Source organism: Psittacula echo, assembly GCF_963264785.1.
Source record: "Psittacula echo genome assembly, chromosome: 17".
NCBI lineage: Eukaryota > Metazoa > Chordata > Aves > Psittaciformes > Psittacidae > Psittacula > Psittacula echo.
Window position 1 is genome coordinate 4,949,340 of NC_137753.1, and position 27,237 is coordinate 4,976,576.

General features: G+C 49.6%; 1 protein-coding gene across 1 annotated transcript in view; it reads left to right on the forward strand.

Moving 5' to 3' along the window:
- Window positions 1-406: 406 nt before the first annotated feature.
- Window positions 407-27,237, forward strand: part of SAMD11 (sterile alpha motif domain containing 11) — a 105,902-nt gene continuing 79,071 nt past the window's right edge. The window contains exons 1-2 of the mRNA XM_080631474.1: window positions 407-1,331; window positions 2,437-2,528. Of these exons, the coding sequence (XP_080487600.1) occupies window positions 533-1,331; window positions 2,437-2,528 (891 nt within the window). The 5' untranslated portion in view covers window positions 407-532. The remainder of the gene's footprint in view (window positions 1,332-2,436; window positions 2,529-27,237) is intronic.

Consider the following 27,237-nt stretch of genomic DNA (forward strand, 5'->3'; position numbering starts at 1 on the left):
CGTGTGCATCGGGATACATCCCTGTGTCCGTCCTGACATACACGGGTTTAACATGTGCAGGACTGGGTATTAAACACCACCCCCCCCCCCCAGTGTGCCCATGGAGCTTCGGTGGGACCGGGCGCGGCTGCACTTTGCAGGTGGAGCTGCGCAGCCCCTGGCAAACTTCCCCGTCCGGGAAACGGGAGAACCGGGACCACCGGGCACCGCCGAGCCGGCTCCGTGTGCTCCCTGCGGCCGGCGGGCGCCGGCGGGGAGGGGCTGGCGGCGAGGCGGCGGGAGCGCAGCGTTTAATTTTAATTATTGCATATAAATAAATAAACCAGGTGTCAGTTTAAAGGAAGGAAGGAGAAGAAGGGGGGGGGGGAGAGGAGGGCGAAAAGGGGGGCTGGGTGGGCGGCGGGGAACCCTCCAGCCTGGTGGAAGGTGGGTCGATGTGGGGGAATCAATAAGCTCTTTTTTTTTTCCCTTTTTCTTTTTTTTTTTTTTTTTTAACCAAAATAATGTCTACGGCAGCAGAGACCTCTCCGAGATGTCAGGTATTGGTCCGGAGGGGCTGATCTGCGAGGCACACAGCAGCTCCCGGGTCTACGGTGCATTAGCCGCCTCTCCGTGGGAGAGGGATCCCAGACAGCTCCGCTGGGGAGCCAGCCCAGGAGATTTGTTAGCGGGCTGCTCCGGGGGATCCCAGCCACCTCCGGCACCCGGGCGCCAAAGGTGCTTGTGCTGCTGCTGCTGCTGCTGCTGCTGCCGCTGGCGCATTTCATCCCAACTCCAGCCAGAGCGGGGGCAAGTTGAACCGGAGACATTAGAGCCACTGTGCTTTGGAGAGACGGGGGAGCGCGGCAGCACCATGCCTGCGATCAAGAAGGAGCGACTTGACAGGGAGGAGATGGCCCTGGCAGCTTTTAACCAGCCCATGGAAACCTTACCTGACTATCTCGCCCCTCTGGCCGCCGCTGCCATGCCGGTGGTGGCTCCGCACCCTCCGGCTTACGACCAGCTCTTTGCCCCCCGTGCGTACCTGGGCTTCCATGAGACCCACCGCCCCCACCCGCACCACCCGCACCACCCCCACCACCTCCCCGAGGACCTGATGCTGGAGAGGTTTTCCTCCATCCCGGATTTCCAGCCCTTCTTTGACAGCGGAGAGCCTTGCATCGAGGTGGAGTGTGGGGAGAACAAGGCGCTGCTCTACATCAATAAGTTGTGCCAGGGGAGCAAAGGACCCTCCATCCGGTACCGGGGAGAGTGGCTCACCCCTAACGAGTTCCAGTTTGTCAGCGGCAGGGAGACAGCCAAGGACTGGAAGCGCAGCATCAGGCACAAAGGTAAAGGCGCTGCTCGGTGTGTGCGGGGCTCCCGGACGCGGCGTCCCCCCCTTCCCTTCTCTCTCTCCCTCACACCCCCGGGCTTCGGAACCGGGATCAGCACGAGAGCCGTGCTCCCACCGCCGTTCGCACGGGGAGAGCCGGTACATGAGTTCCCCCGCCGTGCCCCCCCGTCCCCATCACTGCCCCGGGTCCCCTCTCCCGTATCTGCCCGGTACCGGGCTCTCCGCAGTAAGTTTTCCAAGCGATTGGGGAACAGTTGTTCGGGGTTATTTTGGAGGAGGGGGGATGCTCCTCTCTCCCGGAGGGAACTTTGGCCGCTTGGACACGGGGCACAGCGCGGCTGCGGGCGCCGCTCGGCGGGGCGCGGAGCCTCCGGTGCCGGTGGCGGCAGCGGGCAGAGCCGCGGGGAGCGGCCGGGCGAGGACAGGCCCCGGCGGGGCGGCGGGCGGGGCGCGGGGGGGGGACGAGAGGGGGAGTTCCCCGCAGCTGGGTGGCGGCGGGACCTCCGCGGCGGCTGCTGACGGCTCCGGCCCTGCCTCCATCCATCCCTCCCTCGCTTCCCTCCCTCCTTCCCTCCCCTCCCGCCCGCGGCGCAGCCCGAGCCAGCGCCGCAGTCCCGGCACCCGGAGCTGCCGCTGGTGCTGGCGGCAGGTGGAGAGCGGGGACCCGGCTGGCCCCGGGCCGGGGGGTGCGGGAGGGGTGGGGAGGGGGGGAGCCGGTGCCGCACGCAATTAGCGGGGCGCGGGAGGTGTCAGCCCGGGGTCCGCGGCGCTGCCGCCTCGCCGGAGGGAAGGGCAGTAAGTTGGTGCCGTTACTCCGCTCTCTGCTGCTCGTTCACTGCCGGGCTCCCGGGAGATGCCGGTTCCTCCGGGGTGAGTGAGGAGCACCGAGTGACACGCACGGAGCAGCGGGGAGGAGGCACGGAGCACGGCTTGCGCTGCCCCTCGCCGCTGCGGCCGGGGGGGCTGCGGGGCGCTGCGGGGGGCAGGCGGCGGTGGGAGGGGTGTTTGCATGGAAGCGGACGCGTGCTGTGCTCCCCCCCTTTCCTAGAGCCTTTTACCAACGTGCTGATCCTCTTCTTCTTTTCCATCTCTGCATCTAGGGAAAAGTTTGAAGACTCTTATGTCCAAAGGAATCTTACAGGTACATCCTCCAATCTGTGATTGCCCTGGGTGTCGAATTTCGTCTCCAGTGGTAAGATTATTGTTAAACTATGTGCTTTCGTTAAGACATCTCCCCTCTCCTCTGCCTCCTTCCCTTAAAAACCCATCCCTTTGCTTCTGTGATCATGAAACCGGGATCAATGTGGGCTGGGAGCTGTCAGTCCCGAGTGTGTGCACCACAGCCCGGCAAAGAAGAGTTTGCCAACAGAGCAGTGTGTGACCTGGAGGATGCAGCGCTCGGTGCCGTTGTCTGGTGTTCAGGGACACCCAAAATGATACTTACAAACCATCCAGCAGCCTCTTCCCTATCCTCACCTCTTCGTTGTAGTGGATTGTGCCAAGGTGTGAAGTGGCTGAATAAAGCAAAAGGGAATTATAATAGAGTCAGAACAGCCGGGTTTACCAACCATTAGTGAATTTTGTTAGATATGGGGAACAAGCTTAAACTGAGCACTTGTGACTTCTACAGCGTTCATGTCATAGATCACTTACTGCTTTTATAGATTTGCTTTTCCCAACTTTGAAGTTCCTTGTGGTTTCTGCTGTCTTGCCTTCACGCTGAGACTTTCAGAATCTCCATAAAGCATCTTCATGAAAAAGATGTTGGTGATATAAATAAAAAGCTGCTGAAATCGTAGTAAACTACAGGCATTAAAACCAGTTCATCAGGTGTAAAAATAGCCATAAATGCAATGACAGGACGACAGAGCTGTTGGTTTGTGGGACTAAAGCAGCTCTGGGTCTGAAATAACCACCATGACTTAAAACATTGTGAGTAGCACTGGGAAACGGCTGCGGCCGGGAAGTTCTGTGCTGTTATCCACTGAAATCAGCCATTTCTTGGGGATCAAATGGGCAATCTCTTCTCACCTGCTGTATCTTTATGATGTTGCATGACAGGATTGTGCATTTAATTTATTCCTGCCTAGTGTCTCTGTGCCTGCATGCTTCTGTGCACAAATACAGTCCTGGCTTCCACGTGTGTGCCTGCATTGACATGGGAAGGGCCTTAGAGCAGTAATCGAGTTACATAGATCAATGTGAAGGTGCCACCTGTGTGATGTGAGTCTCCTGTTTGTGTAGCAGTGGTCCATTCCAAAGCAGGCACTGCCCAGTGAGCTTACGAGTACTTGCTGTACTGAAGCATCACCGTGGTATTTAAACCCAGCAAACCATGTAGACCCAATGGATTCATGCACTTCCTCTGAGTTGTAAGGCAAGGCACGATGTGGTGTAATGAGCTTTCTCCAGGTTTGAGTTTTGCATGTGATTTAGTTGCCAGTTAATGTGGATCAGAGGCTGGTGACCAGCTGCCTGCAGGCCAAAGGGACAGACTGCAGTTGCTGGTGGTGGTGGGAAGTTTCTGGCCAGGTGACACTGTCTGCTGGTTGCTTTCTGCGTGCTGAGTTGCATTGGGTGGTAGCTGGAATGACACACTGCGCTTTCCTCATGTTTTCAGTAGTTGCACGGGGATGTTGTGCATCTACAGATGGGAAGGCAGATCTGTGTGAAACAAGTGTCTTTAAAAATGGTTGGGCTTGTTCAGGCTTGTTCAGCCTGGAGAAGAGAAGGCTTTGGGGAGGCCTTAGAGTGGCTCCAGTGCCTAAAAGGTCTCCAAGAAACCTGGAGAGAGCTTTGGATAAAGGCCTGTAGGGACAGGCCAAGGGGAATGGCTTTAACCTGCCAGAGGGGAGACTGAGATGAGCTCTGAGGCAGAAGCTCTTCCCTGTGAGGGTGCTGAGGCGCTGGCACAGGGTGCCCAGAGAAGCTGTGGCTGCCCCATCCCTGGCAGTGCTCAAGGCCAGGTTGGACACAGGGGCTTGGAGCAAGCTGCTCCAGTGGAAGGTGTCCCTACCTGTGGCAGAGAGTTGGAGCTGGATGAGCTTTAAGGTCCTTTCCAGCACAAACCAGGCTGGGATTCTATGAACTGAACTGGACAAGTTCAGATGGAGGAAAAGAGTTTTGGGAAGGGTGAAATAAACCCATCTGGACTTGCCTCCTGCCGCATCCCCATCTTTATAAATGAGTTAGAGGAGGGTTGATACCAGAGTTTGCAGAGTGAGGACAAATACCAGTGAGAGCTTTTATCATATCTCTTGTTTCTGGGTGCTGGCTGCATTTTCTATGCTGTAGTTAGGACATACACTTGACCAAGGGACAGATCCCTGTTTTGAACCCGGAATCCTTCTTATGCCTTGTCCCAACTACATGGACTACCCATTAAGCAGTTACCCAAGGAAGAGAGTTAAAAATGGAGCACAGTTTATCTTTAGCTGTTCAGTGATGGCCTCTTCAAGCACCACTGGGACCAAAGGGCTGTTTCCTCTCAAATGTAGAAATACTTTGTCTTTTATGGTGTATTTTATAGGTATGTAGAGACCTGCAGTGCCTGGCTCCTGCTCTCCTGTGTTACCACATGGTTATGGTGCCGGGGAGCTGCTCCTAAATCAGTCTTTGGACAGCGGGAATAGGCCAGGAAAACTGATCCGGGGAGGGAGCCAGAGCGGAGCCTTGTGTCCATGTGTGTCCATGTGTGTGTCCCCCTCTCCCGGCTCGCTGCCGCCTGCTCCAGCTCCCCGCAATGAAACCCCAAGTCCCGGCCCCGTTCCTCCCCACCTCGGCCCGCCGGGGCTGGCGCTGCCCCCGGCCCCTCCGCCCCCCGTCGCAGCTCGTTTGCTGCAGCTGCAGACAGCGGCCGGCGCCGGGCCCAGCTCCGCCACCGACCGCCGGTTTCCTGCAGGCGGAGGGGAGCAGCCGGTCGCGCTGGCGCCTCCTCCCCCGGGCCGGCAGCAGCCATCAATCAGAGGCGGGAGGGATGCAGGGGGGGTCCCCGGGAATGGGCGAGTGCCGGAGGCTGCCCCCGGGGCCGCTATGGGGGCCGGCAGGGAAGCGGTGCCTGTGTGTGCTTTGCTGCTTGCTTCCCCTCCCCAGCTCTGCAGAGACCCCCGCTGAGCCCTTCAGGAGCGTGGCCGTGCTGCCGGCATCCCTGTCCCCTTGGCTTTGTACCCTTGCCTGTGCTCGAGGGCTACTCAGCTGTTCTCTCCATCTCCACTTGCAGCCCCACACCAGGCTGGGGTTGGAGGTGTCCTCACTGGCACTGGTTGTCTTAGCCAGAGGGAGGGAGAAGCCTAAATGGTCTTGAGAACAGCACTAAAATCTTCATTGCTAAAACACAGTATCTTAGATTGGCAAAGTCCAGCATCACCTATCCAGTGTAACAGGGGAACAACATTCCATTCAATGGATATACTTCAGTTGTTTCCCTTATCAGTGTGACCCATACTGTGTTTTTCATACTAGACATGCTGCCTCTGAAAGTACCTTAGAACCGGGCACTGGCTGCTCCTCATGCTCTTTTCCCATCTTTTCTTGGATAGGGTCTCTGAAAGGTAGCCCATGTTGGAGTGTGAGGTTCAGACCACAGGTGGAGAAGGTGAGTTTTCAGAAAGCTGTCATGATATGGCCATATTCAAACAGAAAACATGACACAATGATGGGGGCTTTGCCCTGTCTCCTTCGTTGCCTGTCACACACAGTGATCCTGCACAGCTTGGGCACTGGCAGTGGAAATTCATTTCCTTACTGGGGCTGTGTTTTGCTCTTGGTTTTATTTACATGTGCTTCTATTTATCTGCTGCTTGTTGCTTCTCGTCGTCATCGTTGTTGTTTTCTTTTGTTGCCCCTGAGGTTAAGGCATTAGTCCAAGGCTTTGTCAAGGCTGGGAAAAGTAACTTCAAAACCTGAATGCCAGCAACCAGCAGGATCTCTGGTATTTAGCCCTAAGAGTGAGCGTTCTCCTGTCTTCCTGTTTCAGAGGGGCAGGGTGGAGGCAGCTCCACATCTACCCTGGAGCGTGGGGCTGTGTGACTTGTGCTGTGGGTTCTGGCTGCAGCCACATTGCCTGCCCTACCCAGCGATGCCCTCCTGGACATCAGCCTGCTCCATGGCTTTGCCTGGAAAACTGGGCTGGGGGAAGGAAGGGAGATCCCTGGGCTACGGAGCTGTGGGATCCGTCAGAGGCTGGCCCAAAAAGGGGAATCTCACCCTGGACATGAGTCTTTCAAGTGAACTTTCCTATGAGAAGAGCAGTCTGCCTGCTGGAAAATGTAGTTGGCTGCCTGTAGAGGCAGGATTAAGCCTGAAATTTTGCTTTTAACTGACTAGATTAGATTTAGCTGCTGTAGACTTAAAGATTGGAGCTGGAGAACCGTGGGGTTTATGTGAAGGGGGTTGTTTTCATAGCTTTGCCTTCCTGTCCCTGGAGGCTGCCTTATGAATGTGGAAAAAGCCCCTCTGCAAAGCAGCCTTATAAACCTTGTTATCCCCCCAAGGTCTTTGGCACAGTCTGTTGAGTTTTATTTGTGATTTCATGCTGATTCGGATTGTTGCTTTTAATCCAGCACATTTTAGGTTGGCTTTCGTTGGAGCGGTTTGAGTTGGTTGGGGTTTTTCTGTTTGTTTGTCGGGGTTTTTTGGTTCTGTTTTGGGTTTTTAATGGATTTCACTCAAGTCATTTTTGGAGCGTGTGTGTAGCTTTGCAGGCTTGTAAATTAAACTTGAATCCTTAACAAAAGTCTATTCAGAATGTGACAGACATCACCTTTATAGAGAAGCTGGAGGTGAGGTATGTTGTGCTCTCAAATGGGGAGAGACACACACATCCCATCAGGGCTGGGGAGAGAGATGCTGAGCCTGAGGCCACAGCCTCAGCATGCAGGGCTGCTAATCCAGGGGCACGTGTGTGTCTGCTTCTCTCCCAGGAGCATCCCTAAAATCAACTGCTCTTGGGTCATCCAGCACTTCACAGGGGAAAACTTGACAGCTTGGAATGGGAATCAGTGTGGCAGTTACTCCTGCTGGTCCTCTAACTCAGCTCAGGGACAGGACACACTGCAACAGCATTGTGTGCACTGCCAGGGATTGGGAAGATGGGATTGCACCAGTAAAATGAGTAGTTATTATTTTACACAGAGGCAGAACAAACGCAGATCAGTGGCACTGAGAGTGCCAGCACAATACTGAAGGATTTAATTTTGTGGATTATTAAATACCCTCTGGAAAGGAAAATATTAATTGGATTGCAGCCTTGTGAGTGAACGGCAGAGATGTGTAAGCAGCTACGGCTTAGGAAAGTAATGTCATTGTACAGGGGGGTTTAAGGAGTTCCAAGTCAGGGAGGTTTGCTATGGTGTCAGAGCTATAGTGGAGATACCTGCTGTTCCAGTGAGCAGTGCTGAGGAACTGAATGCAAAAGGGCTTACATGATGGAAGGGCAGAGGAAGATCCATCTGCGAGATCAGTTTATTGTCTGTGAGTAACCAGCCAAGCTGGGCCTCCCTGGGCGAGGGTGAAAGAACACTTATGCTGAGGTTGGCATGCGTGAGGGGTTCTACCTGGAGTGAGCAAATTTCCTCCTGCTGGGATTGCAGGAGGGGTGTCCTCACCCTGCAGTTGTGTGGTGTTGATTCCCTGGAAGAGTCAAGACAGGCTGCATCAGGGCAGTGGCTTCAACCTGCCCAGAGAAGCTGTGGCTGCCCCATCCCTGGCAGTGTTCAAGGCCAGGTTGGACGCAGGGGCTTGGAGCAAGCTGCTCCAGTGGAAGGTGTCCCTGCCTGTGGTAGGGGGTTGGAACTGGATAAGCTTAAGGCCCCTTCCAAACCATTCCATGATTCTATGATTCCTGGCACTGTGGCATTGCATTCTCTGGCAGGCTCAGCTGTAGGAAGAGTCAGTTTCCAAGCCCTCAGCTCCTGGATGAATTTTGCACACTAAGTCAGCAGAGGCAGGATGAGCCAGTGCTGCTTGTTGTGGAGTTGCACTGAAGTCCGTCAGGGCTGGAAAATCATCTGGTCTGAGGAATGGAAAGGGAAGAAACAGAAATAAATACATAGAAGCCAGGAAAGCAGCATCATCTTGTTAGTGGCATGTCAAGGGCAGTGTAAAGGTGACATAGGATAAGTAATTTTGCTGTCAAAATTATTTAGAGATGTCATTAAACTGCTTAGGGCTGTCTCTGCTGCTTCAGGGCACAGGCACCTGGTTTTCATTTGCAGTGGTCTATGTCCACACTTGCTGGCCTTATTCAAAGGGATCGGTGCTAATTTGGAGCCTGATGGCAAATGCCTTTAGTGAGCATGGGATCTAAGTGACAGAGATGACTATAGGATCAGAATTAACTCCCTCATAAACTGGTTCATTTTGCTTTTCCTGAGGTTTAAAACCATCACCTGGTTGGAGTTTGCAGAGATGAGGATCTTTTCAGTTTGCTTGTTCTGGTTCACTTATGGGACAGGAGAATAAAGAAGCAGTTTCCTGTTGGCCCAAGATGAATTTTAAGGTCCTTTCCAACCCACACCATTCTGATCCTGTGAGATAAAACAGAGGGCATGTTAAGCACCTCTGCTTTACTCTCATACTGCTCTTGTGTGAGGGTGAATCTTCTGCATGTACCAGCTCCACTGCTGGAGCGATGCATTTCCTTCCTTTTATTTTTGGCTCTGTTATTTTAACAGACCAGGGAGAACCGAGAGGAAATGACACATTCCCCTGGGTCATAAATACAATCTGATCGGGGATTTCTTGTAACATGTCTGAGGACAGGGAGGGAGGGATGGAGGCAATTCCCAAGCATACAAAAAAGAGTTCTTGCTCATATCTTTCGCCTCTAGTCAGTGTGGAGCTTTCAGCTTTTACCAATTTCACTTTCTTTTGCACATGCATACACAGCCACGGGATCTGGGAATACCGTCAAGCCTGAATTTGCTCTGTTACCTGCATGAAGATACACCTGCACATCAAATCCCTCATTTTAAGATATCAGGGTAGCTTCAGTCCATATACAAAGGTGGCTTCCTTAATCTTTTACATTTTCAGCTAGAAAGAAACTTGCAGCAGCATTTGCCAACAAGCCAGATCCCCTTGGTGTAATGTGTGTGGTTGTCGGTGCAGGCTGTTGTCCTCATGGCTGCTGTGCTGTGTGGGATCGGGCTAGGGGCTCACACAACCAGCCTTGCTTTTTTCACTGGGGCACTTGCCAGGAAAAGGTGATGTTCATCTGCATGTGTGCTGCTACGCATCATGCTAGAGATCATAGAATCATAGAATCACAAGGTGGTTTGGGTTGGAAGGGTGCTTAAGCTCATCCATTCCAACCCCTGCCATGGACAGGGACACCTTGCACTGGACCAGGTTGCTCCAAGCCCCTGTGTCCAACCTGGCCTTGAACACTGCCAGGGATGGGGCAGCCACAGCTTCTCTGGGCACCCTGTGCCAGCGCCTCAGCACCCTCACAGGGAAGAGCTTCTGCCTAAGAGCCCATCTCAGCCTCCCCTCTGGCAGGTTAAAGCTGTGCCTCAGTGCAGATCGAAGGCGAGGTCTGCACTGATGTCCACACACGTAAAAAAGCATGAGCCTTGATGTAGCCGTTTGTTTTATCATGTTCTAAAATTAAAAAAGCTAAACTAAACCCAAAAAACTTCATAGTAAGATTTAATCCACTCAGAGTAACGTCTTAAGATGCAGAGTGATGGGCAGTACTTGGTATTTATTGCATTGTGCTGATAGGAAGGTAGAGCTTTTCTGAATAGATTCCAGAGAATGAAGAAGCAGAAAAACTTGAGAGGTTTTGGTGACAGAAGAGACACTTGACAGCCCTTTGGTGTTAGAAAACACATCTTCCGAACTATTTCTCATGATGACACTGCAACCAAGTGGTGTGTTTGCTTGTAGTTGGTTCCCAGTTTTGTGCTGGGAGCTGTGATTGCTTCAGGGAATTTAGAAAGCAGCTCCAGGATTATAAATGGGTTCAGTTAACATGGGCCTCTCCATCACCATAGCTTCTTAGTAGAAAACTTTCCTCTTGCTTCTGAAGGCAAGCAGATTGCTTTACCAGGCTGGCTTCCTGCCTATGAGTGTCTTACCCTTAGGAGCTTGTATTTATCACCGAGTCTCTGGGGCCTTGATAATTCAGAGTTATGAGTAGATTCCACTCCAGTGGTAGCTGCTGTTCTGCCTATCTCTACCCATCAAATTGCACAAACTCCCTTGCAACCCCATCCTTTCTTTTTAGCCGGAGATGAATGTGATCCGTGGTACTCGGCCCTGTTGAGGCTGCTTTTGCTGGGTTGCCAGGGCAACGGGAGATGGCCCCTGCAGACAGGAAAGGGCAAGCATTCCTTCTCCTCCAGTCTGGAGCATCCGTGATTGAATGAGATTAGATGGAATTAGATAATCCTGAAATTCACAGTGATTTGATGCCAGACCTTTATTAAATAAGTAAAAGGACCAGCCCTTACAGTAAAACTGAATTCTTTCAGATCAATAACTTTTCCCACTGTTCGCCACAGCTGTGATTCTTGAGATCTCTTTTTCTGTGACATGGGCTGAACCACACAAACATGGGCCTTTTTAGTTTGTTTTTTACTCCCCAGAGGGACTATGATATCAATTCCTCTTTTATTTCCCCCTTGTGATACACTCACTTAACCATAAAGCGCACTGACAAAGGAAGGCTCTACAGCAGTGAGGGTTCAATGAGCTGGAGTTTACAATAGTAGTGTTGCTTAAAAATTGTACACCATTGCTTTAATAGCAATTATTATAATTTTAATTATAATAATTATAATATAATATAATAATATAATATAATATAATATATATAATATATAAAAAGTATTATAGGGTTTTAGGGTGAGATTAAATAAAAGAAGGACACGAAATAAGTTGTATATTGTGATTGGTTGGTGGTTGTGTGTGTTCAGTGCCTAAAACTGTTGGGTCCTAATCCGTGCCTGCCGTGTTCCTGTTTAGCTGCAATAGAATCGATTGACAATATCATATTGTGATCTGAAGTAAATGTGGGTTTAGATGAGCATGCAGGGTTGGACTTTGATCACCCTCAGTCTAGATTTACATCAGGTGAACGCTGCTGACTTCTTTTTCACCCTTAGACTGCCATGGCTTGCATCAAATGTAAGAGGACACCTAGCAAAGTATGGACAATTCAGTGTGTTCTGGCCCTCCTGATTGTTTCTTATCAACCTAAATGGGCTGTCTCAGAGCAGAGGGCTGATGGTTTGATTTATTGGGTGGTGCTGCTGCTCCAGACACCGCTGCTGAGGTTTTTGGAGGCCCAATGGACAGGATGTGATCTCAAAGCAGTCAGGAAGCAGAATGAGAAGGGCAGCCTGCGTCGTCCTTACAAGGATGCTTGTAATTCTGACTGAAAATGTAATACATTTGGTCTGGGTTTTGTAATCCCCAAATTAACAATGTGACTCCTTAAAACGTTTCTGGCTTGAAATTTCTGAGCTGGTAATTCAGAGCTGGAAATCTATGGAGCTGTGCTTGTCTGCATCAGTAGTGTGGATCTGGTCTTTTGAAGTCTCACCTTGCTGTGATGGATTTGCCAGAAGTAAGTGCAGTAATTCTATGAGGCTGGGAAGCATTTCTCTCCCCTGGTGTGTGCAGAGGGCAGAAATCATCCTTGCTTTGGGAGGATTTAGTTCCCTCGTTGATGACTCCGCTGTTGTCTTTAAATCCTTACAGAATGTAGAACCCGGTAAGTTTAAAGGGTATTTGGCACTCTATGCTCTATAAGTTGCTGAGCTTTTCCTTTAGCAGTGCGATGCTGAAATATTTACATCTTGAGAGCAATTTTGTTGTTGTGATGGGACTCCTAAAACCCTGGACTGCGCATCGCACCAATCTAGGAACAAGAGGGCTCTTTAAACCCTGGACTGCTCATCCCACTGCTCTAGGAACAAGAGGGAAAACGAATTTTTCCCTTCATATCACAGGGAAATAGGGAGGGAAGGACAGAGCTTGAGAAATGTTTGTGTTTGGGTACTGTGTCTTGAGGCTAAGCTCTGTCTTGATCTGTACCATGTGTAATTCCATCCTCACTAAGAGAGACAAGACACATTGATGGGAGAGTAGTTTTGCTTGGTACATAGGGATACGGCCTGAATTCTTACCCTGCCTTTATCCAGGATTCATGTGCACTGAGAAGATCCGTTGAGTGACGAAGTATCAAATCCCACTAGGGAAGCAAAGCCAGGACTACTCCAAAGTACAGAAAAAGCTGGATTCGGGACTTTGCCGTGCAGGAGAAGCAGAACAAGTTTCTTACCTGTCCTGTCCCCTTACCTTTGGGAAACAAGGCCCCAGGTATACCTGGAGTAGGTAAAGCAGAGAAGCTGCTGCTGTATCACATCCAGCATAGCTACTGGAAGAGCAGGAACTCCTGTAGGAAAGGAAGTGACCCAGTGTTCATACTTGTTGCAGGTGGCAGCTCCAAGTGGGATAATCCTACTCAGTTGCCCAGAGATCTGCCCCACATGTTCATGACATGAATGTGGGCTCACATGTGCCCCCTGTTCAGCTGTGGGGGGATCCACGTTGTCAGCCAGGCAGGGATCTGGCTTCCTAACTTCAGTAGTGGTATAGTAAAGACCACACAGGAGTTCAGTACATAATAAAAGGCTAGGTATCAGTTGCTTCAGTGGTTTCCCATGTTTGGAGCCCAGCCTCCACCTGGGGAGGTCTTTTGGCACTGACAAGGAAAACCAATTGGAAACATGCACAGTGCAGAATTCTTTGTGGTGAGGATTGCACTCCCGCTTGAAGTTGCTGGGGTGTTTTAAGTTGTATTCCAGAGAAGTTGCCCTTAATTTTTTTGGATCTCTTTCCTGTCATTTCACTGATTCTTTCTCTAAAGGCTTGTTTTCTCTCTGGATGAAGCTGGCTGACACCAAAGAGCACAACAAACATGGGTACTTGGGGCTTTTGTGTGGATTGGCATTGAGGACCATATCAGATGACTGCTAACCCTGTGCTTCAGTGGCAAAGCACAGGGCACTTGGAGGGAAGGATTTTGCTTTGGCTGGTTGCCATTTATTACCACTGGATATCCCACCCAATATAAGACATCAGGTTTAGAGATGTTGGTTGGCAGCATGTTCCTGTGGACAGAGAGGCATCCAGAGCCAAAGCAGAGCTATGCAAACTCAGTGTTTCAGTAAGGAAACCCGATTTGTAACTTCAGAATCAAACCCATAACCTGCACTTCAGGATAATCAACCTGAATACACTGGCTCTGCTCCCTTGCGGAGTGGAGTAGTGAATACTCGGGCCTGGCAGCCTGCTGTCTGAGCCTCTCCCTGTTCCCTTCTGAGGATATCCCACATAGCTTTCTCCAGACTTTGTTTTCCAGTGCAGCTTCTTACGCTGGGATGTTGAACTCGGCTTACCCAGAAATGTGTTTTCTCAAGGCCCACGTGCCTTATACTGCCTTTCCTATCAGGAATCTGTGCATTGTTCGGTACCCTCGCATGGCCTTGAGATGTAGGCACCCTATAATCTTCCTGCTCTGGTTAGTACTCTGGCGTTTATATCCACATTATTGATATGGCAAGGGCATTGTCCATGATAAACCTCTTCACCCGATTCCCACCCTGACCCTTGGGTGCTTTTCAGTCACTTTTTCCTGGGATAATATTTCCTGCCTTTAAAATGCCAGCTTCCCCCACTAGCCCACACTGTGTTGGGATGTCGTTACTTGTCATTAACTCTCATATTCTCTGTGTTAACCATCGGTGATGACTCTTTGCGTTCTTCCAGGTCATCAGTAAAAATACTAGAGAGAATCAGTTCCATGTTCGTATTCTGAGGTCTTTTAATCACCTTTTAATCCATTTAGTTTGTGCTGTGGTGATTTGTCCTGCTCCAGTTTCTCATTCAGAAAGTTGGGTGCTGTAATAAAATAACTTGCAGAAATCTGAGCCCATCACCCTGGCACTATTGTCTCAGCAGAAAAAGATACATTAGTTTAACATCTTTTCCATTAACAAGCTTTAATTTGCTTAAATTATATCACCCTCCTTTAATTCATTATTACTTGTCTGGTTTCCTCTATTTCATTGTTTCTCCTGGGGGTTATAAAATCACTTGGATTATTCTGCTTATGCTTACGCTTTGTGAAGTAGAGGCACAGGGCTGTGTTTTCCTGTTTACCTTGGATTTCCTCCTTGTTTTGAGCCTCAAAAATCTGAGCATCTGAAGAACTTCTCTGCTCACTGTTCTGAGACTCTTCAAGAGCAAGTTACCTAAATATGCTGAGTTAAACCTATCTAACTGCGGAAGTTTGTTTGGAAGCCTCCTAATTCATTGCTGGAATGAGAAGTATTCCATTTCTGTTCTCCCAGTGCAGAAACCAGGTATTTACTGGGCATTCTTCTTATGGCACAGGGTGCCCAGAGAAGCTGTGGCTGCCCCATCCCTGGCAGCGTTCAAGGCCAGGTTGGACACAGGGGCTTGGAGCAAGCTGCTCTAGTGGAAGGGGTCCCTGCCCGTGGCAGGGGTTGGAGCTGGATGAGCTTTAAGGTCCTTTCCAACCCAAACCAGTCTGGGATTCTGTGATTCCCATCTAGTAACGGACTGGAACCATTGTTACCTCCTGTCCTTCTAAGCCACTGTTTACAAAGCAGTTGGGAGTTCCCCACTGAATAAAGGGATTATTAAAATCACACGTGCAATTATTGAAGATTAAAATCGTCCTAAGGGGTGGGGAAGGACAGGCCCTCACCACTACAAAGGCCTTCACCGCAGATTCTGCTGATGAAATGTCCAACTATCTTCAAGTCTGTTACTGCTTAGCATTTGCTTTATGTCTCCAGTGGGATTTCTGCCTTTTTGCCTGCTTGTGTTCAGTGCTGGTGTAATCGGGAACCTGGCATGGATGAGCTGGTGGTGCATTAGGCCTCTGTGAAGATGTTTTCTCTTCATCTTCTCACTGTGGTATCTGCTGCGTGCCAGCCTGAGTGCTTACAGCTTGCGGGTCCAGGTAATGAATAGATGTTTTGGGCTTCAAAAACCAGCCTCTGTGGCTTTCATATGGAAGCCAAGGTTTTTCCCCCCACCTAGATGCTATTCCAGCTTGTGTGGCTGCTGTTGTTTTCTCCTGATCCCCCAGTCAAATCTCCCTGTCTGGCTGCCAGGTTATGAAGCAAGGGGGTGTTTGAGTTCTCTAAAGAAGTGATCATGGTGTTTTCTATCAAAGCTTGCAACTCCTTAAACAATCACATCTCCCTTCCTTCCATGTTTGCTCTAAATGATCTTTGAAAGGTGTCGGGACAGGGTTATATGTGCAACAGCAGAGGTGGGGATGTGCTACATCTGGACCTCACAACTTCACTGCTGGCTGAAATAACCATCAGGAAATACCCTGTCCTCCACTTCCCTCTTCACAGGACTTGTGTTTGTACAGAGAAACATCCCTGACACTGGCTTGCATGAAGATGCTGTGCTGTTAGCCTTGGCTGGCGTGAAACGTCTTGATATCTCACGAGCTGTGAAACTTGACATATGCTAAGGCAGTAACACAGGAAGAGAATCTTTCCTCAAAGCTTCCCTGGAATGTTCTGACAGTATTTAATCTGTCAGGGTCTGCTATGCCATTCGCATTGATCCCAGTAGGCCAACGAGTTGGAATCAATAATGTCCTTGATCAGCAAATAATTCCAGCTTGATCAGAGAATCCTGGTAATTAAAGCTAAAAAAGACATTGCTCGGGCTGCTCCACAGAGTACATGAAACGTGCTGGCATTTAGGTGGGTGTTTCTTGAGGGCTTTTTTGGCTGCTCTTGTAGTATCAAGTCACCTAAGCTGTGCTTCTGGAGGAGGGCTGGTTTATTATTATGGCCAGAAAGGGACCATTATGAGGTGCTGCATAATTTTCCTTCAGTATGGAGCTCCCTGTTGGAAAAAGGGAAGAGATGAGGGAGAAGTGAGGCATGAGGGAAATGACCCCTTGTAATCATCCAGGAGAGGTGGAAATGGAGTTCAGCCACTTTTAGGGGGCTCCATTCCCTTTTAGTAGATGCCCTGTTTACCCTCAGACCTCTCCTGTGTCAGCTCCTGCTCTGCTTCCCTGACCAAAGGCATTATTCCTAGGGAGCAGAAGGGGTGCTCAGTCTCCATGGCTCACTCAAGCTGTGGCATAAACTAGAGCAGCTTAGGACTGGCTGAAGGTTTAAATGAATTCTGAGTAAATGGACTGGAGTGAATGCTGCCTTGGAAGAGCCAGTCATCACCATGCCAAGCACACACGTGTGGTGTGTTACGTGCCCGTCACAGAAGGTGAGGGTAGGTGGATGTCATCTGCACAAAGCCAGCAACAGTTTCTCATTACAGACCTTAGAAGATGAGGAAATAAAGCTCAGTTTTCAGTTCTTTGTGCCTGTGAGAACCCATCAAACATGAATATGGCTGCTTACCTATGAGCAGATTAGGGTTTTATTGCTTTTGCCACCTCTGCGATGCTGTAAGGCCTGGCTGCACTATATATAGCACAATAAATCTGGTTTATATCAGTATGAACTTTGAGAGATTTTATTAATATCACGCTCTTGATTTGAATATTTAAATATGCACGGCACATACAGAACTACTATTTAGCTTATGCTTGTTTTAGTTAATTCTTTTGGATTTATAGAACACCCGTCATTTGCTTGTAAGTGCTGTGCAGTTAATTAGAAATACAGTCAGAAATTCCAGCCTGCCTTTCAGCATATATAGATTATCCCTCTCCCTGGAATTCATGGCTTATCCAGGTGGGCTGGTCATTCCAGATGGAAGATTGGGTGAGAATAAACCTCCAGAGCCTCAGTTGAAACCATATCATGCCTCTAAGGGAAGCCTGCCTGAGTGCAGACAGTTACACTGAAGTTTGTCTGGGAAGGAGGGGAAAAGGTGAGGAATCAACCTTGGAAACATAAGGAACTGAAGGAAATGGGATGGATTTTCAGCAGCTCCCACAGCCCCAAACCTTTGCTTCCAGAGTTCTCCCTCTTTGTGAGCTGCTGTAGTGGCACTTCTCACAGGGAGCCCTAAAGAGACCTTTCCTGCCTCCTGCTGCGTACTAAAAACCATAAAGGGGAGGGTGTGGGAGTTAATGCTGCCTTAACTGCCACCGGGATACCCACAGGCTCTGGAAGGGAATGTGCATTAGCATGGCTCTGGCTTTCCCTGGCTTCAGCCTCCCTGTCAGCATTAAGAAACAGGCACTTTCAAGGCAGAGACAGCTTGATGCAGGGTATGTGCTGGCTCTTGGTTTCTCCTGCCCTCTCTGCCATCTCCACTGCCCCCAGACCATGGCCATCAGTAGGATTATAGAAGCAACATGATAGTGGAGTTTGCATATGCAAAAGTCCAGTTCTTAGGAGTGGAAGCCAAAAAGCACAGTGAGAGCATGTCCCAGCTTGGATAAAGAACTTTTGACCAGACCTCAGTGTATTTGAGGTAATTCTCTTCCCCTTGTCACTGCTGAATTACCTCTCGAGAGGCTGCAGAGAGCTGCTGCCGTGCACTGTGAGCTCCCTTCCTGTTCACTAAAGGTCAAGTGGAACCCCTTTGTGTGGCATGAGGTGACATGGCTGTTCTGAGTAATTAGGTTAAAAATGCATCTGTATCTCTTTGTGGTACCCGAAACGCTGACTAAAATCTAGAAGGGAATAACAGAGCAGTTGCAAATGTGCTTCAGAAGAACTTGTCTCACACTATGAAATACCCACTGTTGCAATAAAATTAGCTTGAAGGGAAAATGCCAAAGAAACAGGAGGTGGAGGAGCTGTCAGATACTTTTGCAAGTGCTGGTTTCAGTTCAGCATCTTGGGGTCAGGTTTGTTCCTCTGTTCTGTTTCGCCAGCACCTAGCACTAGGAGGAGATAACAGGAGAGAAGCAGCAGCTCTGGAGCTCATGGTCTGTGTTCCTGGGTTCAGAAGCATATTCACTGCTTGCCTGTTTGTTCAAGGTGTGAAAGGCAGCACCAGTGATGCCAGCACAACAGAGCTGCCTGAAAATAAGGCACTCTTGAGCAGTTGTATCCCTCCTCCAAGGGAGGTGGAGCTCCTTTAATCTCCTTCCCCTTCTCCCTTTTCCAGCTGACCTCCTGGGCTCAGTAATAACACCTCAGGAGGCTGCAGGAGTCAGCCAACAATGAGCAGCCTCCAAAGGGGTCAGAATTCCACCTTTGCAGTCTTTGCTGAAGGATCCACAATCATTGTTCATTTAAGTTGTGTTTTTAAACGCTATCCTTACCTTTCTTTCGCCCTCCCAGCTTTAAATGTGATTCCAGAGGGGATTTTTCTAGGGTTCAGTGGGCACCCAGTGTCTAAACCAACCCCGACTCTGCCTCTTGGAGTGCCTGGTATTGCTTTCCTCTTAACCATTCTCTGTTTGGGAATGGCTCACCTGCCTGAATACAGAGCAGAGGGAGATTGAGCTGAGCCTTTAGAAATGGCTGCAGGGATTTGTCCACCTGATCCCTACTTATTTTAATAGGGCATTTAGTTCTCCAGAGCTGCCTCTCAGACCTAATCCTGTGTCTCCACAACCAAGGAGTGTAAGATTTTAACCCTCATTTGGTTAAGGCTTATTTTGGCTGTTTATCCATCCATGTATCCATGAGAATTGGGTGTTTGTTTTGGTTTTGCCTGGGCAGAGATTGCATTATGAACTTCCAGTGATACTGTGCTGTACTTTGACATTTGTATGCTGCTTTTGTTTTGAGGTGGAGTGAGGGAAATCCAGAGAAACTGTTTAAATCCATCTGCAAGAGTTTGCATTCACCTCGTTACATAGGGGCTTTCCTTGGCAAGACTGTTGTTGAGCGGTGTTTGCAGTAGGGATCCCAGTACCATCCCAGCACAGTAGATAGGCTGCAACTGGGCCTTGTATCCTTGCTTGTTTTCTTTAGTGGTGGACTTGGCAGTGCTGGGGAATGGTTGCACTTGATGATCTTAAAGGTCTTTTCCAACCTTTTGGATTCTATGACTCTGATTGTTTTCACACAGCCGAAAGCACAGGGACATTGCAGAGTACAGGGGGCATGGTTTTCAGCTGGGAGACGAGCACTGAGGGGAAAACGAAGGGGAGCACGAATGGATGCTTGATACATCTCTGTAGTAAGTATTAGCAGTGCTAATGTCGTTGCACCCTGTGTTGTGCTATTGCAGGACATCTTCAGTACCGCTGCAGGTATCATATGGAGCTGGCATGTAAAGACATCCAAGGTCTTGGACCTTGCTGTGTCCTTCCAGCTCTGTCCTGGGACAGCTCAGAGCACTGTTTCTTTGGTCTGTTGTCCTGGGTGGTGCATGGACTCCAAGAGTCTCTGGGAAATAACATGGGAAAGCAAGCTTGTTATCAGGAAGTTTTAAGTTCAGCCTGCAAGGGTCCAGTCCTTCACTGGAAATAGTTGAGATGCAGCAAATGGGAAGCAATTGAAAATCAGTGGCTAAACTTCCTAGGTTTTTTCGTGTCACATAAGCTCCTCTCTGGGGCATGATATGGTCCTTACCTTTGTCTTGTTCTTCAGCCTAGAATGGAATCGACCCTATCTGCCTTTGGGTAGAGGTGCACACAGAGCAAAAGTCAGGTCTGCTTTCAGGATGTAAATGGCTCTGGACTTGGTAGGGTAAAACAGGGAGAAGAGAATCCCCTCATTCCTTATCCCTCCCTGGGAAATGAGGAAGGTACTGGCTTTTAGCTGCACCCTTCGCATGCCTTGAAGACATAGGGGAACACAGGTGTGCCTGTAGAAACGTGTGAAGACGTGCATGCTGATGGCACCTAAATATAGCAGCTACTCCATGCTCTTGTTAGCCTGTCAAATGACTACTCACTCTCCTAGGCTGTGTCAAATCCTGGTATTACTCACCTCCGTGACTAACTCCTCATGGAGGGCCCCTGAAGAGGTTTAGAAAACAAGTCCTCTTGCTCTGGGGCACAAAACTTGTCTTTTTTGCTGGATTTGGCTAATGAGAGGAGAAACTGCTGGTGATAAGACTCACCGTGCACTGCAGACATGGAGTCCTCAAGCAGGTTTTCTCCATGGTGCCCTTGGGAGGAGCTGTATGCACCGTGTCTGCAGGAAAGCCCAGAGCTGTTAATTGGAGCTGGTGGGTTCTGCAGGAGGAAGATGGGATGGGAACACGCCTCGGGTGGGATTTCACTTTCACAGGCATCTCCAGTGCAGATGCTCTCCGGCTAGGACAGAGCTGCTTAGCAGAGCACAAGAGGATCATGCGACCACAGAGGAGTCTGTGTCTGCTTGGAACTGCAGGGGGGGAATTAGGATTGGCAGAGTGTAATAGGTAAAGCTTGTGTTTGGCTAGGATTTTGACTTGCACAAGCCCAGAAAATCACCAAGTAAATAAGTCAGGACCTTAAATTTGCTCTCCAGCACCTCTGATGGCCAAGTGTACCCAAGCGCGTTGATTCAAGAAGGAAGAGTGCCACCTATTGAGTCCCACATCTCCCCTCCTTCAGCGGGCTACAACATTACCCCATCCAGGTACTTTCCAAGCCCAGAGCAGCATCCTTCACGTGATAGGAAGGAGCCACAGCCTGAGGTGGTAAACTCATACAAGGGAAAGCCAGGAGGATGCAGTGCAAACTGTGTGGGGTTTATTTCACAGATGTGCTGTGCTAAAGCAGTGAATGTCAGCTGCAAAAGTTGCCATCAGGAAGCTTCCAACTATAGACCCTTTTCTGGAGCAAGTTCTGAAGAGAACCTACAAATAGTTATGGGCAGGTTATGTTAACGTGGCTTTATGTACATTAGGTTGTTTGGTTTGGTGGCTTTGGGTGAAAGAAGCTAGGCTTGCTCCAGAGGAGGTGTTGAATGTGTCAGCAGGTTGGTTGCTTGAAGTCTTGTGTCCATGGTTGAGCCATTGCTAGAAGCCACCTAAGAGCACGCTGCCTCTGTCAGCAGCTTGGCACAGGCTTTGTTTCCCACCTCAGAGAAACACTTAAATCCCTAAGAGGGGAGATACCAGTTTCCAGACAAAATGTTTCACCTTTAAAAACATACCCCCCCCCCTTAATTCCAATTAACTTGCCTTCTAGTTTCCCTCCTGTGAGAGATGGTTTTTTTCCACCTGCTCAGAACACTCTTCCCTTTGGTGTTTCTTGCCTTTTTTTTCCTTCCAGCTTCTTGGTTTTTATCCTTTTGATGAATTATTCACCTCTCTTGGGGGTTGTTTTGGGTTTTCTTTTATATTCTCTTTGTGTTTATCCTCACAACATACAACTCCCAACACTCCCTACTCCCAGTCAAGTACTCGTCAGAAAGCCACTGTATTTGTTGGTCATTCATTTCTCAGTGTTATATTTGTAGGCACAGATGTAATCATCCAGTATCATCTTGTGTTGCTCTTGATGCGCTGAGCCAACTGGTTGCGTATTTCTGTGAGTAGTTTTGGTTTATCCTGTGGTTGTGTTGGTCCCCACGGTCTAAGTGGGACCTGTGACTCTGGCCACCTGCTCTAGTGGGAGGTGTCCCTGCCCATGGCAGAGGGTTGGAACTGGATGAGCTTTAAGGTCCCTTCCAACACCATTCTGTTGATTCTGTGATCTGCACACTGTGTTGTGATAGATGCATCCTTGCCTTGACTAGCTTATGTGAAGGGCGCCTGTCATCCTCAATTGGGGCATACCTCTTTCTGGTGCTGTCAGCCACAGACTGAGGGCATATCAGTCCTTAGCAGTGCCAAGAAGAAGGGAGAGATCCCCCGGAGCCCAAGCAGCTGAGCAGGAACTTGGCATGCTTTTAGCCTCATGCCTGATACTCTCAGACTCTCTTCCCTTTCATTAATTCCACTGCTGAAGCTGAAGAGCACGTATTAAAACTCTAAGGAGGCATCTCTAGTAGTTATTCAAAATCAGTTCATTTCTTATTGCATTGGAAGCCAGGCTTCATGGGCCAAACCCACCCCTTGAGGACCAGGACAGGGAATTGCAGACAGTCGGGACTTATCTGGATAATTGACTTTCTCTCCTGTGTCCACCCTCTCTCTCACATTCACCTAAGGAACCCTCCCTATCATCACTTCTCTGCAGTGATGCTGAGAGGCCTTTGTGCCCAGCAGCCTCAGCCATGGAGGTGTATTAAATTAAACATAGACCCACACCACAGCCCTGAGGCTCTTAACCCCCCCTGCATGCAAATAATCCACTGTGGTCTAAGTAGAATAACTTATGTTTGGACCCTGGTTCTTGCGCGCTTCATTTCCACACCTGTGGGAGTGACCTTCACAGCTTGCTCCAGGCTCTGTCTCCAAAGTCATTTTCTCATTAGTGGCAATGAAATGTATTGTGGAGCTCTTGCTGTGGCTCTGCATCTCTGGGGAGGCGAGTGCAGAACAACACTGCAATCCCTGCCCGCAAATCACACTCCTGCTTGGTTTTCTTCCCCGAGTCCTCCTCCTTTTGCCTTCACAATCATGTAATTAAGGTTAAAGAAGGTCCTTGCAGTGTGTTCCCAAAGGTTGCAATGAGCAGGAGCTGCCATTTGAGATGCTCTGGGGACGTGGATGTGCCGGTGGATGCACTGCAGTGGCTCATAGGATGTGCTTTGCCCTTTGTCCCACCTCGTCTGCCTTTGCTTGGCTGGTCCCAGGACTGAATCTCTCTTAAAACAATACAATTTATCCCTATAGTAAACATGCTGTAGAATTGCTTGGTCTGGTACTAGGATAAAACCCCAAACCCTCCTGTTGTGCATCGAGTCCTGGTCATCCATCAAGCAGGGGTCACAGTAACTGCAGATCATATGCTCTGGTCTCAAAACCTGCAGGAAATCAGTCTTTGTTACATGGAAAATAAAGCAGTCTATGGGGAAAATAACCATAAATGTTCATTATTTGTACAGGAAAATCAATTTGTAGGCCAATTGACCAAATAAAGTAATACAATTTGCTGGGAAATCCCCCAGGTGTGGCAGGCAAATCACGAAGTGGAAATGGAAGCAGCGGTTTCCATGGATAGTCTGCAGTGGTTTGGGGGTGGGAGGGATGCAGGGAAGGGAGGCAAAGCTTGAGAAAGTGAATTAAAGGACAGAAAAGGGGTACTTTAGCCAGCTGAAGGGTACTAGTGAAAGGGGGAGAAGGGGAGATGACGACAGACACACAACTGTTCTCAGTTCTCCCTCATTTTGGCATCCACACAGCAAATCTTGGGCAATTCATTGCCACGGAGTGGAATAAAATCAGATCATCACCCCAGAATGATGGTTCTCATTAAGGGTTCTCATTAAGGGTTTTCTCTAAGGAGGTTCTGTGGGTCTCATGCCAGTGTAAATGCTGTTTGCAGCATTAGTGCAGAACGGATTGTTTCCAAGCAATGAACCCAAGAGGTGGGTTCTCTGTGCCTGGACAGCTCTTTGTCACAGGTACATGCTGACACTGGTCAAGGTAAAGAAGCTAAGGATGAATTTGTCAGTCTCTTCCAGTTATCAGAACCACATCCTGTGTGCTTTCTGAAGTGGAGGCTGTGTCTGCGCACATATAAAGGCAGTAAGATTGGGAGGGAGAGAGAAGGAAATCCTCTTCAGCTGCTCTTTACTTGCAAGGATGTATTTGTGACCATAGCACTAGAAGGCATTGCTGAGGTACTGTAATCCAGTGTGGTGGTTGGAAAGGATCCACAGAGCTGCTTTTCCATACTGGCTGTGAATATATTGCCCCTTTGGCTTTGGAAGTGCAGTGGGCTGCTCCTGGCTCTGCAGTGGCCTCTCTGTGCTGGCTTAGCTCATCAGCTTACATATCTCCATCACACCTTACACCACTGTCTAAAGACTGACTGCTCCTCACCGGCCTCCCAGCTGTGTTAAAAGCCCTTAAATAACCAGAGCTTACAAACTAGGTTGTGCTTTCCGAATGAGAAGTACTGCACAGTGGCAGCATCGCTGTAGCAGATGACAGGCTTCTTGCCTCAGCTTTCCCTTGCTTTTGGCTCTCTGTGCCAGGGAAGGGGCTCCAGGAAGGCTGTGGCATCACTTTGCTGCATGCAGCAGGTGTCAGAGCTTCTCATTTGTAAAGAAGGGTCCTCCCAAAGGCTGCAGTGGTGCTGCAGAACACATTCTATATAGACAAACCCTGCCACTCAGCCAGGGCTGTGCATCACAGAACCACAGAATGGTTTGGGTTGAAGGGACCTTAAAGCTCATCCAGTTCCAACCCCCCTGCCACAGGCACGGACACCTTGCACTAGAGCAGGCTGCTCCAAGCCCCATCCAGTCATCAGGATTGTCAGGATTAGACCTAGAGAGCCTGCTGGGGCACAGTTATTCCCAGAACCTGTTGTCCCTGTGGCTACAGCTCTTAGCTCTATGCTGAATTGCTTCCTCATCTTGGCCTCTGGTCATGGCCAACACTTGTAAACCACTTTCAAGAGACCCTGGTGAGCACAGTTCCCAAAACCTGAAATAGTCTTTGTGATGTGAACTGCCTTAATTTGTGCCTCACCATTGCTGTCTGTTCCCTTCTGCTCCCTCCGTACTTTGGGCCATCCCTCCCTTGCTGGAATGATTCCAGTGTAACACTGATGCCACTGGAAAGAGCTGATGAATAACAAACCTGTTTGTGGTCAGGTTAAAGGGCTGGCCTGCAGCTAAGGGGGAGGCAGGAGAATAGATGCAGCAGAAGGCTGCTCTTCTTTTATTCATTTGTTCATTACTGAACAGGAGCAGGAGGTGGGGACCTGGACAGCTTCTCGTGCCCCTGACCTCAGGTTTGATGGGGAAGCTGGTAAGTGCAGGGCTGCACAGCTGTGCCTGCGCTGGCTTTGCTACCAAAGCACTGGTAGCACATTGGCCTAGAACATCTAATGAGGGCCCAGGGGAGAGAGGAGGATTATCTTGGAAGGCAGCTGGACCCTTTCTTAGGTGTTTACACTCATCGCAGCTGAAAGTAGATGCACACCCTGGCAGCTTCCCTCCAGGGGGATGTGTGGGCTCCCTTCCTGGGTAATTTCCCTCACCAAAGCCATTTGAGCAGGTTTATTATTTGCGAAAGTAAAAGGAAAAGTATTCCAGGCTCTGGAACCTCCCCCTTTTCCCTACCTTTAGTGTCAATAAAAAGCAAGCGAAAACGCTGTCTGGACTTGAGGATTTCCTTCACATATGGAAAAGATTTTGCATTCTTCAGCTCCCAGCATTGGCAGCGCGCAAACCTCCCCTCCTTCCTTCCCCCAGCATTCCCGGTCTGTTCCCTGTATTTCCCAGCTCTACGTATACAGAAGGAATGCATGTGCTGCCTAAAATCCAGTGGAAATCGGTGTTGAATCACAGGCATGTGGATCCTCTTGCACACGGCTTTGATCAGTATGCAGACTCTTCAGGCATTTGCATCTCAGTGCTTTAAAGGGATGCTGAAGAAACGGTGTCCATAGGGACTGCACCTGCTCATCTTCTTGGGTCAATTCCCTATGGGATCAGCTATTCAGGGTTTGGCTCTCAGTTCATGTGGACTGGAAAAGCTTTGCTTTCATGTGCTTTTTTCCTATTCCATGGAGCTTTTTGCCTTGCCGCTCTCCTTTCCATTCCTGGGATCAATTAAATGCTCACCAGGGACTCTCTGCGAGGAATCTTTCCTTTCCTGGCTGCTTTGAATGTTGCACCAGGGCGTTCAGCTCTTCTGACCTTGCTGCAGTAGCTCCCAGGGCAGGAAACCTTTCCTAACCCTCCCTTCCTGTCTCTCCCCCAAGTCAGGCCGATGCTCCCCGCCCGTCATTCCATCTGCAAGGCTCTCCCAGGGATCTGATGCAACTGTTGAGCTTTTGGTATTCTTGGCTGGGAGCACACGGCTCCAGGGGAGAGCCGTAAGGGGGTTGGATGAGTGGGGGGGACAGATTTCATTCTGTAGCTCTATTGACCCTGCCTAGCCACATAGAGAGGAATTTCCCCCCCTGTTAGCTGCAAGGAAGGGACATCACCGCTGTTTTCTTCTCCATATTTCTGATGCTCCTTTGCTTTCGTGAGCAGGCTTCCAGGTTTCTCCACTCAGGTAACCCACCACTGTGCCCAGGTTGTGGGGATTGATCCTTGTAGCTGCCTCTCTAGACGTGGGTAGTGGGTAGCTTGCAATAGCGCATTGGTCCCCATCTGATCTTTCCTGGGGAAGGGAAATGTGCTTGTCTGTGATTTAGGAAAACAAAGGCACCCCCCACCCAGCCAATGCTTTGAGAGGCAATGAGAGCAATTAATGGTGTCACAAGACCCAGGGAGGGTGAGGTGGTGAGTGACTGAGGGCTGGGCTGATGCAGGCACGCCTGGGTGGAGAGCTGGACATGCCTGGGGAATAGAGGGTTATTGACTCCATCTCCAGCTGTGTTTCGTTAGCTGGAATCATAACCCAAGTATTAATCTATAACAATGTATAAAGGGAGCCCTAATGCACGAGGCAGCTCTGCAGTGCCCTCAACACTCACCCTTACAAAGGCTTTGGGAGCTGTAGAAACGTTTTACTTCCTGGTCACGCTCATTAGGGAGAGGAGAAGTGATGTTCTGTGCAAGGGGTGGGGAAATCCTTGTGTTAGGAAAGGGAGGTGCAGGCTCTGAAGAGGTTTCCCCTGAGCTGAGTCAGTGTTTGTCCTGACAGCAAACATCTTTGACTCCTCTCAGGCACGGAGGAGGCGGTGCAGGGTAGGGGAGAGCACCCGTGTGACAACTGCAGCAGGGTTTTGGCTGGATTTCACCCACAGATGTACTGTGGGGAACAGGTCCTCAATGAGGATCTGTCCTCCATTCCCCCTGCTCTCAGGGCTGGAATCTGTTCCTTATACCACCTTCTGCTTGTACTCCCTTGGCCAAGGAGCTGGCAGGCAGCCTGGCTTTGCTGGGCTGAGCTATAAGATGTATTTAGTGCTCCATATACTTCATCTGGGAGTGCTGCTCCTGCAC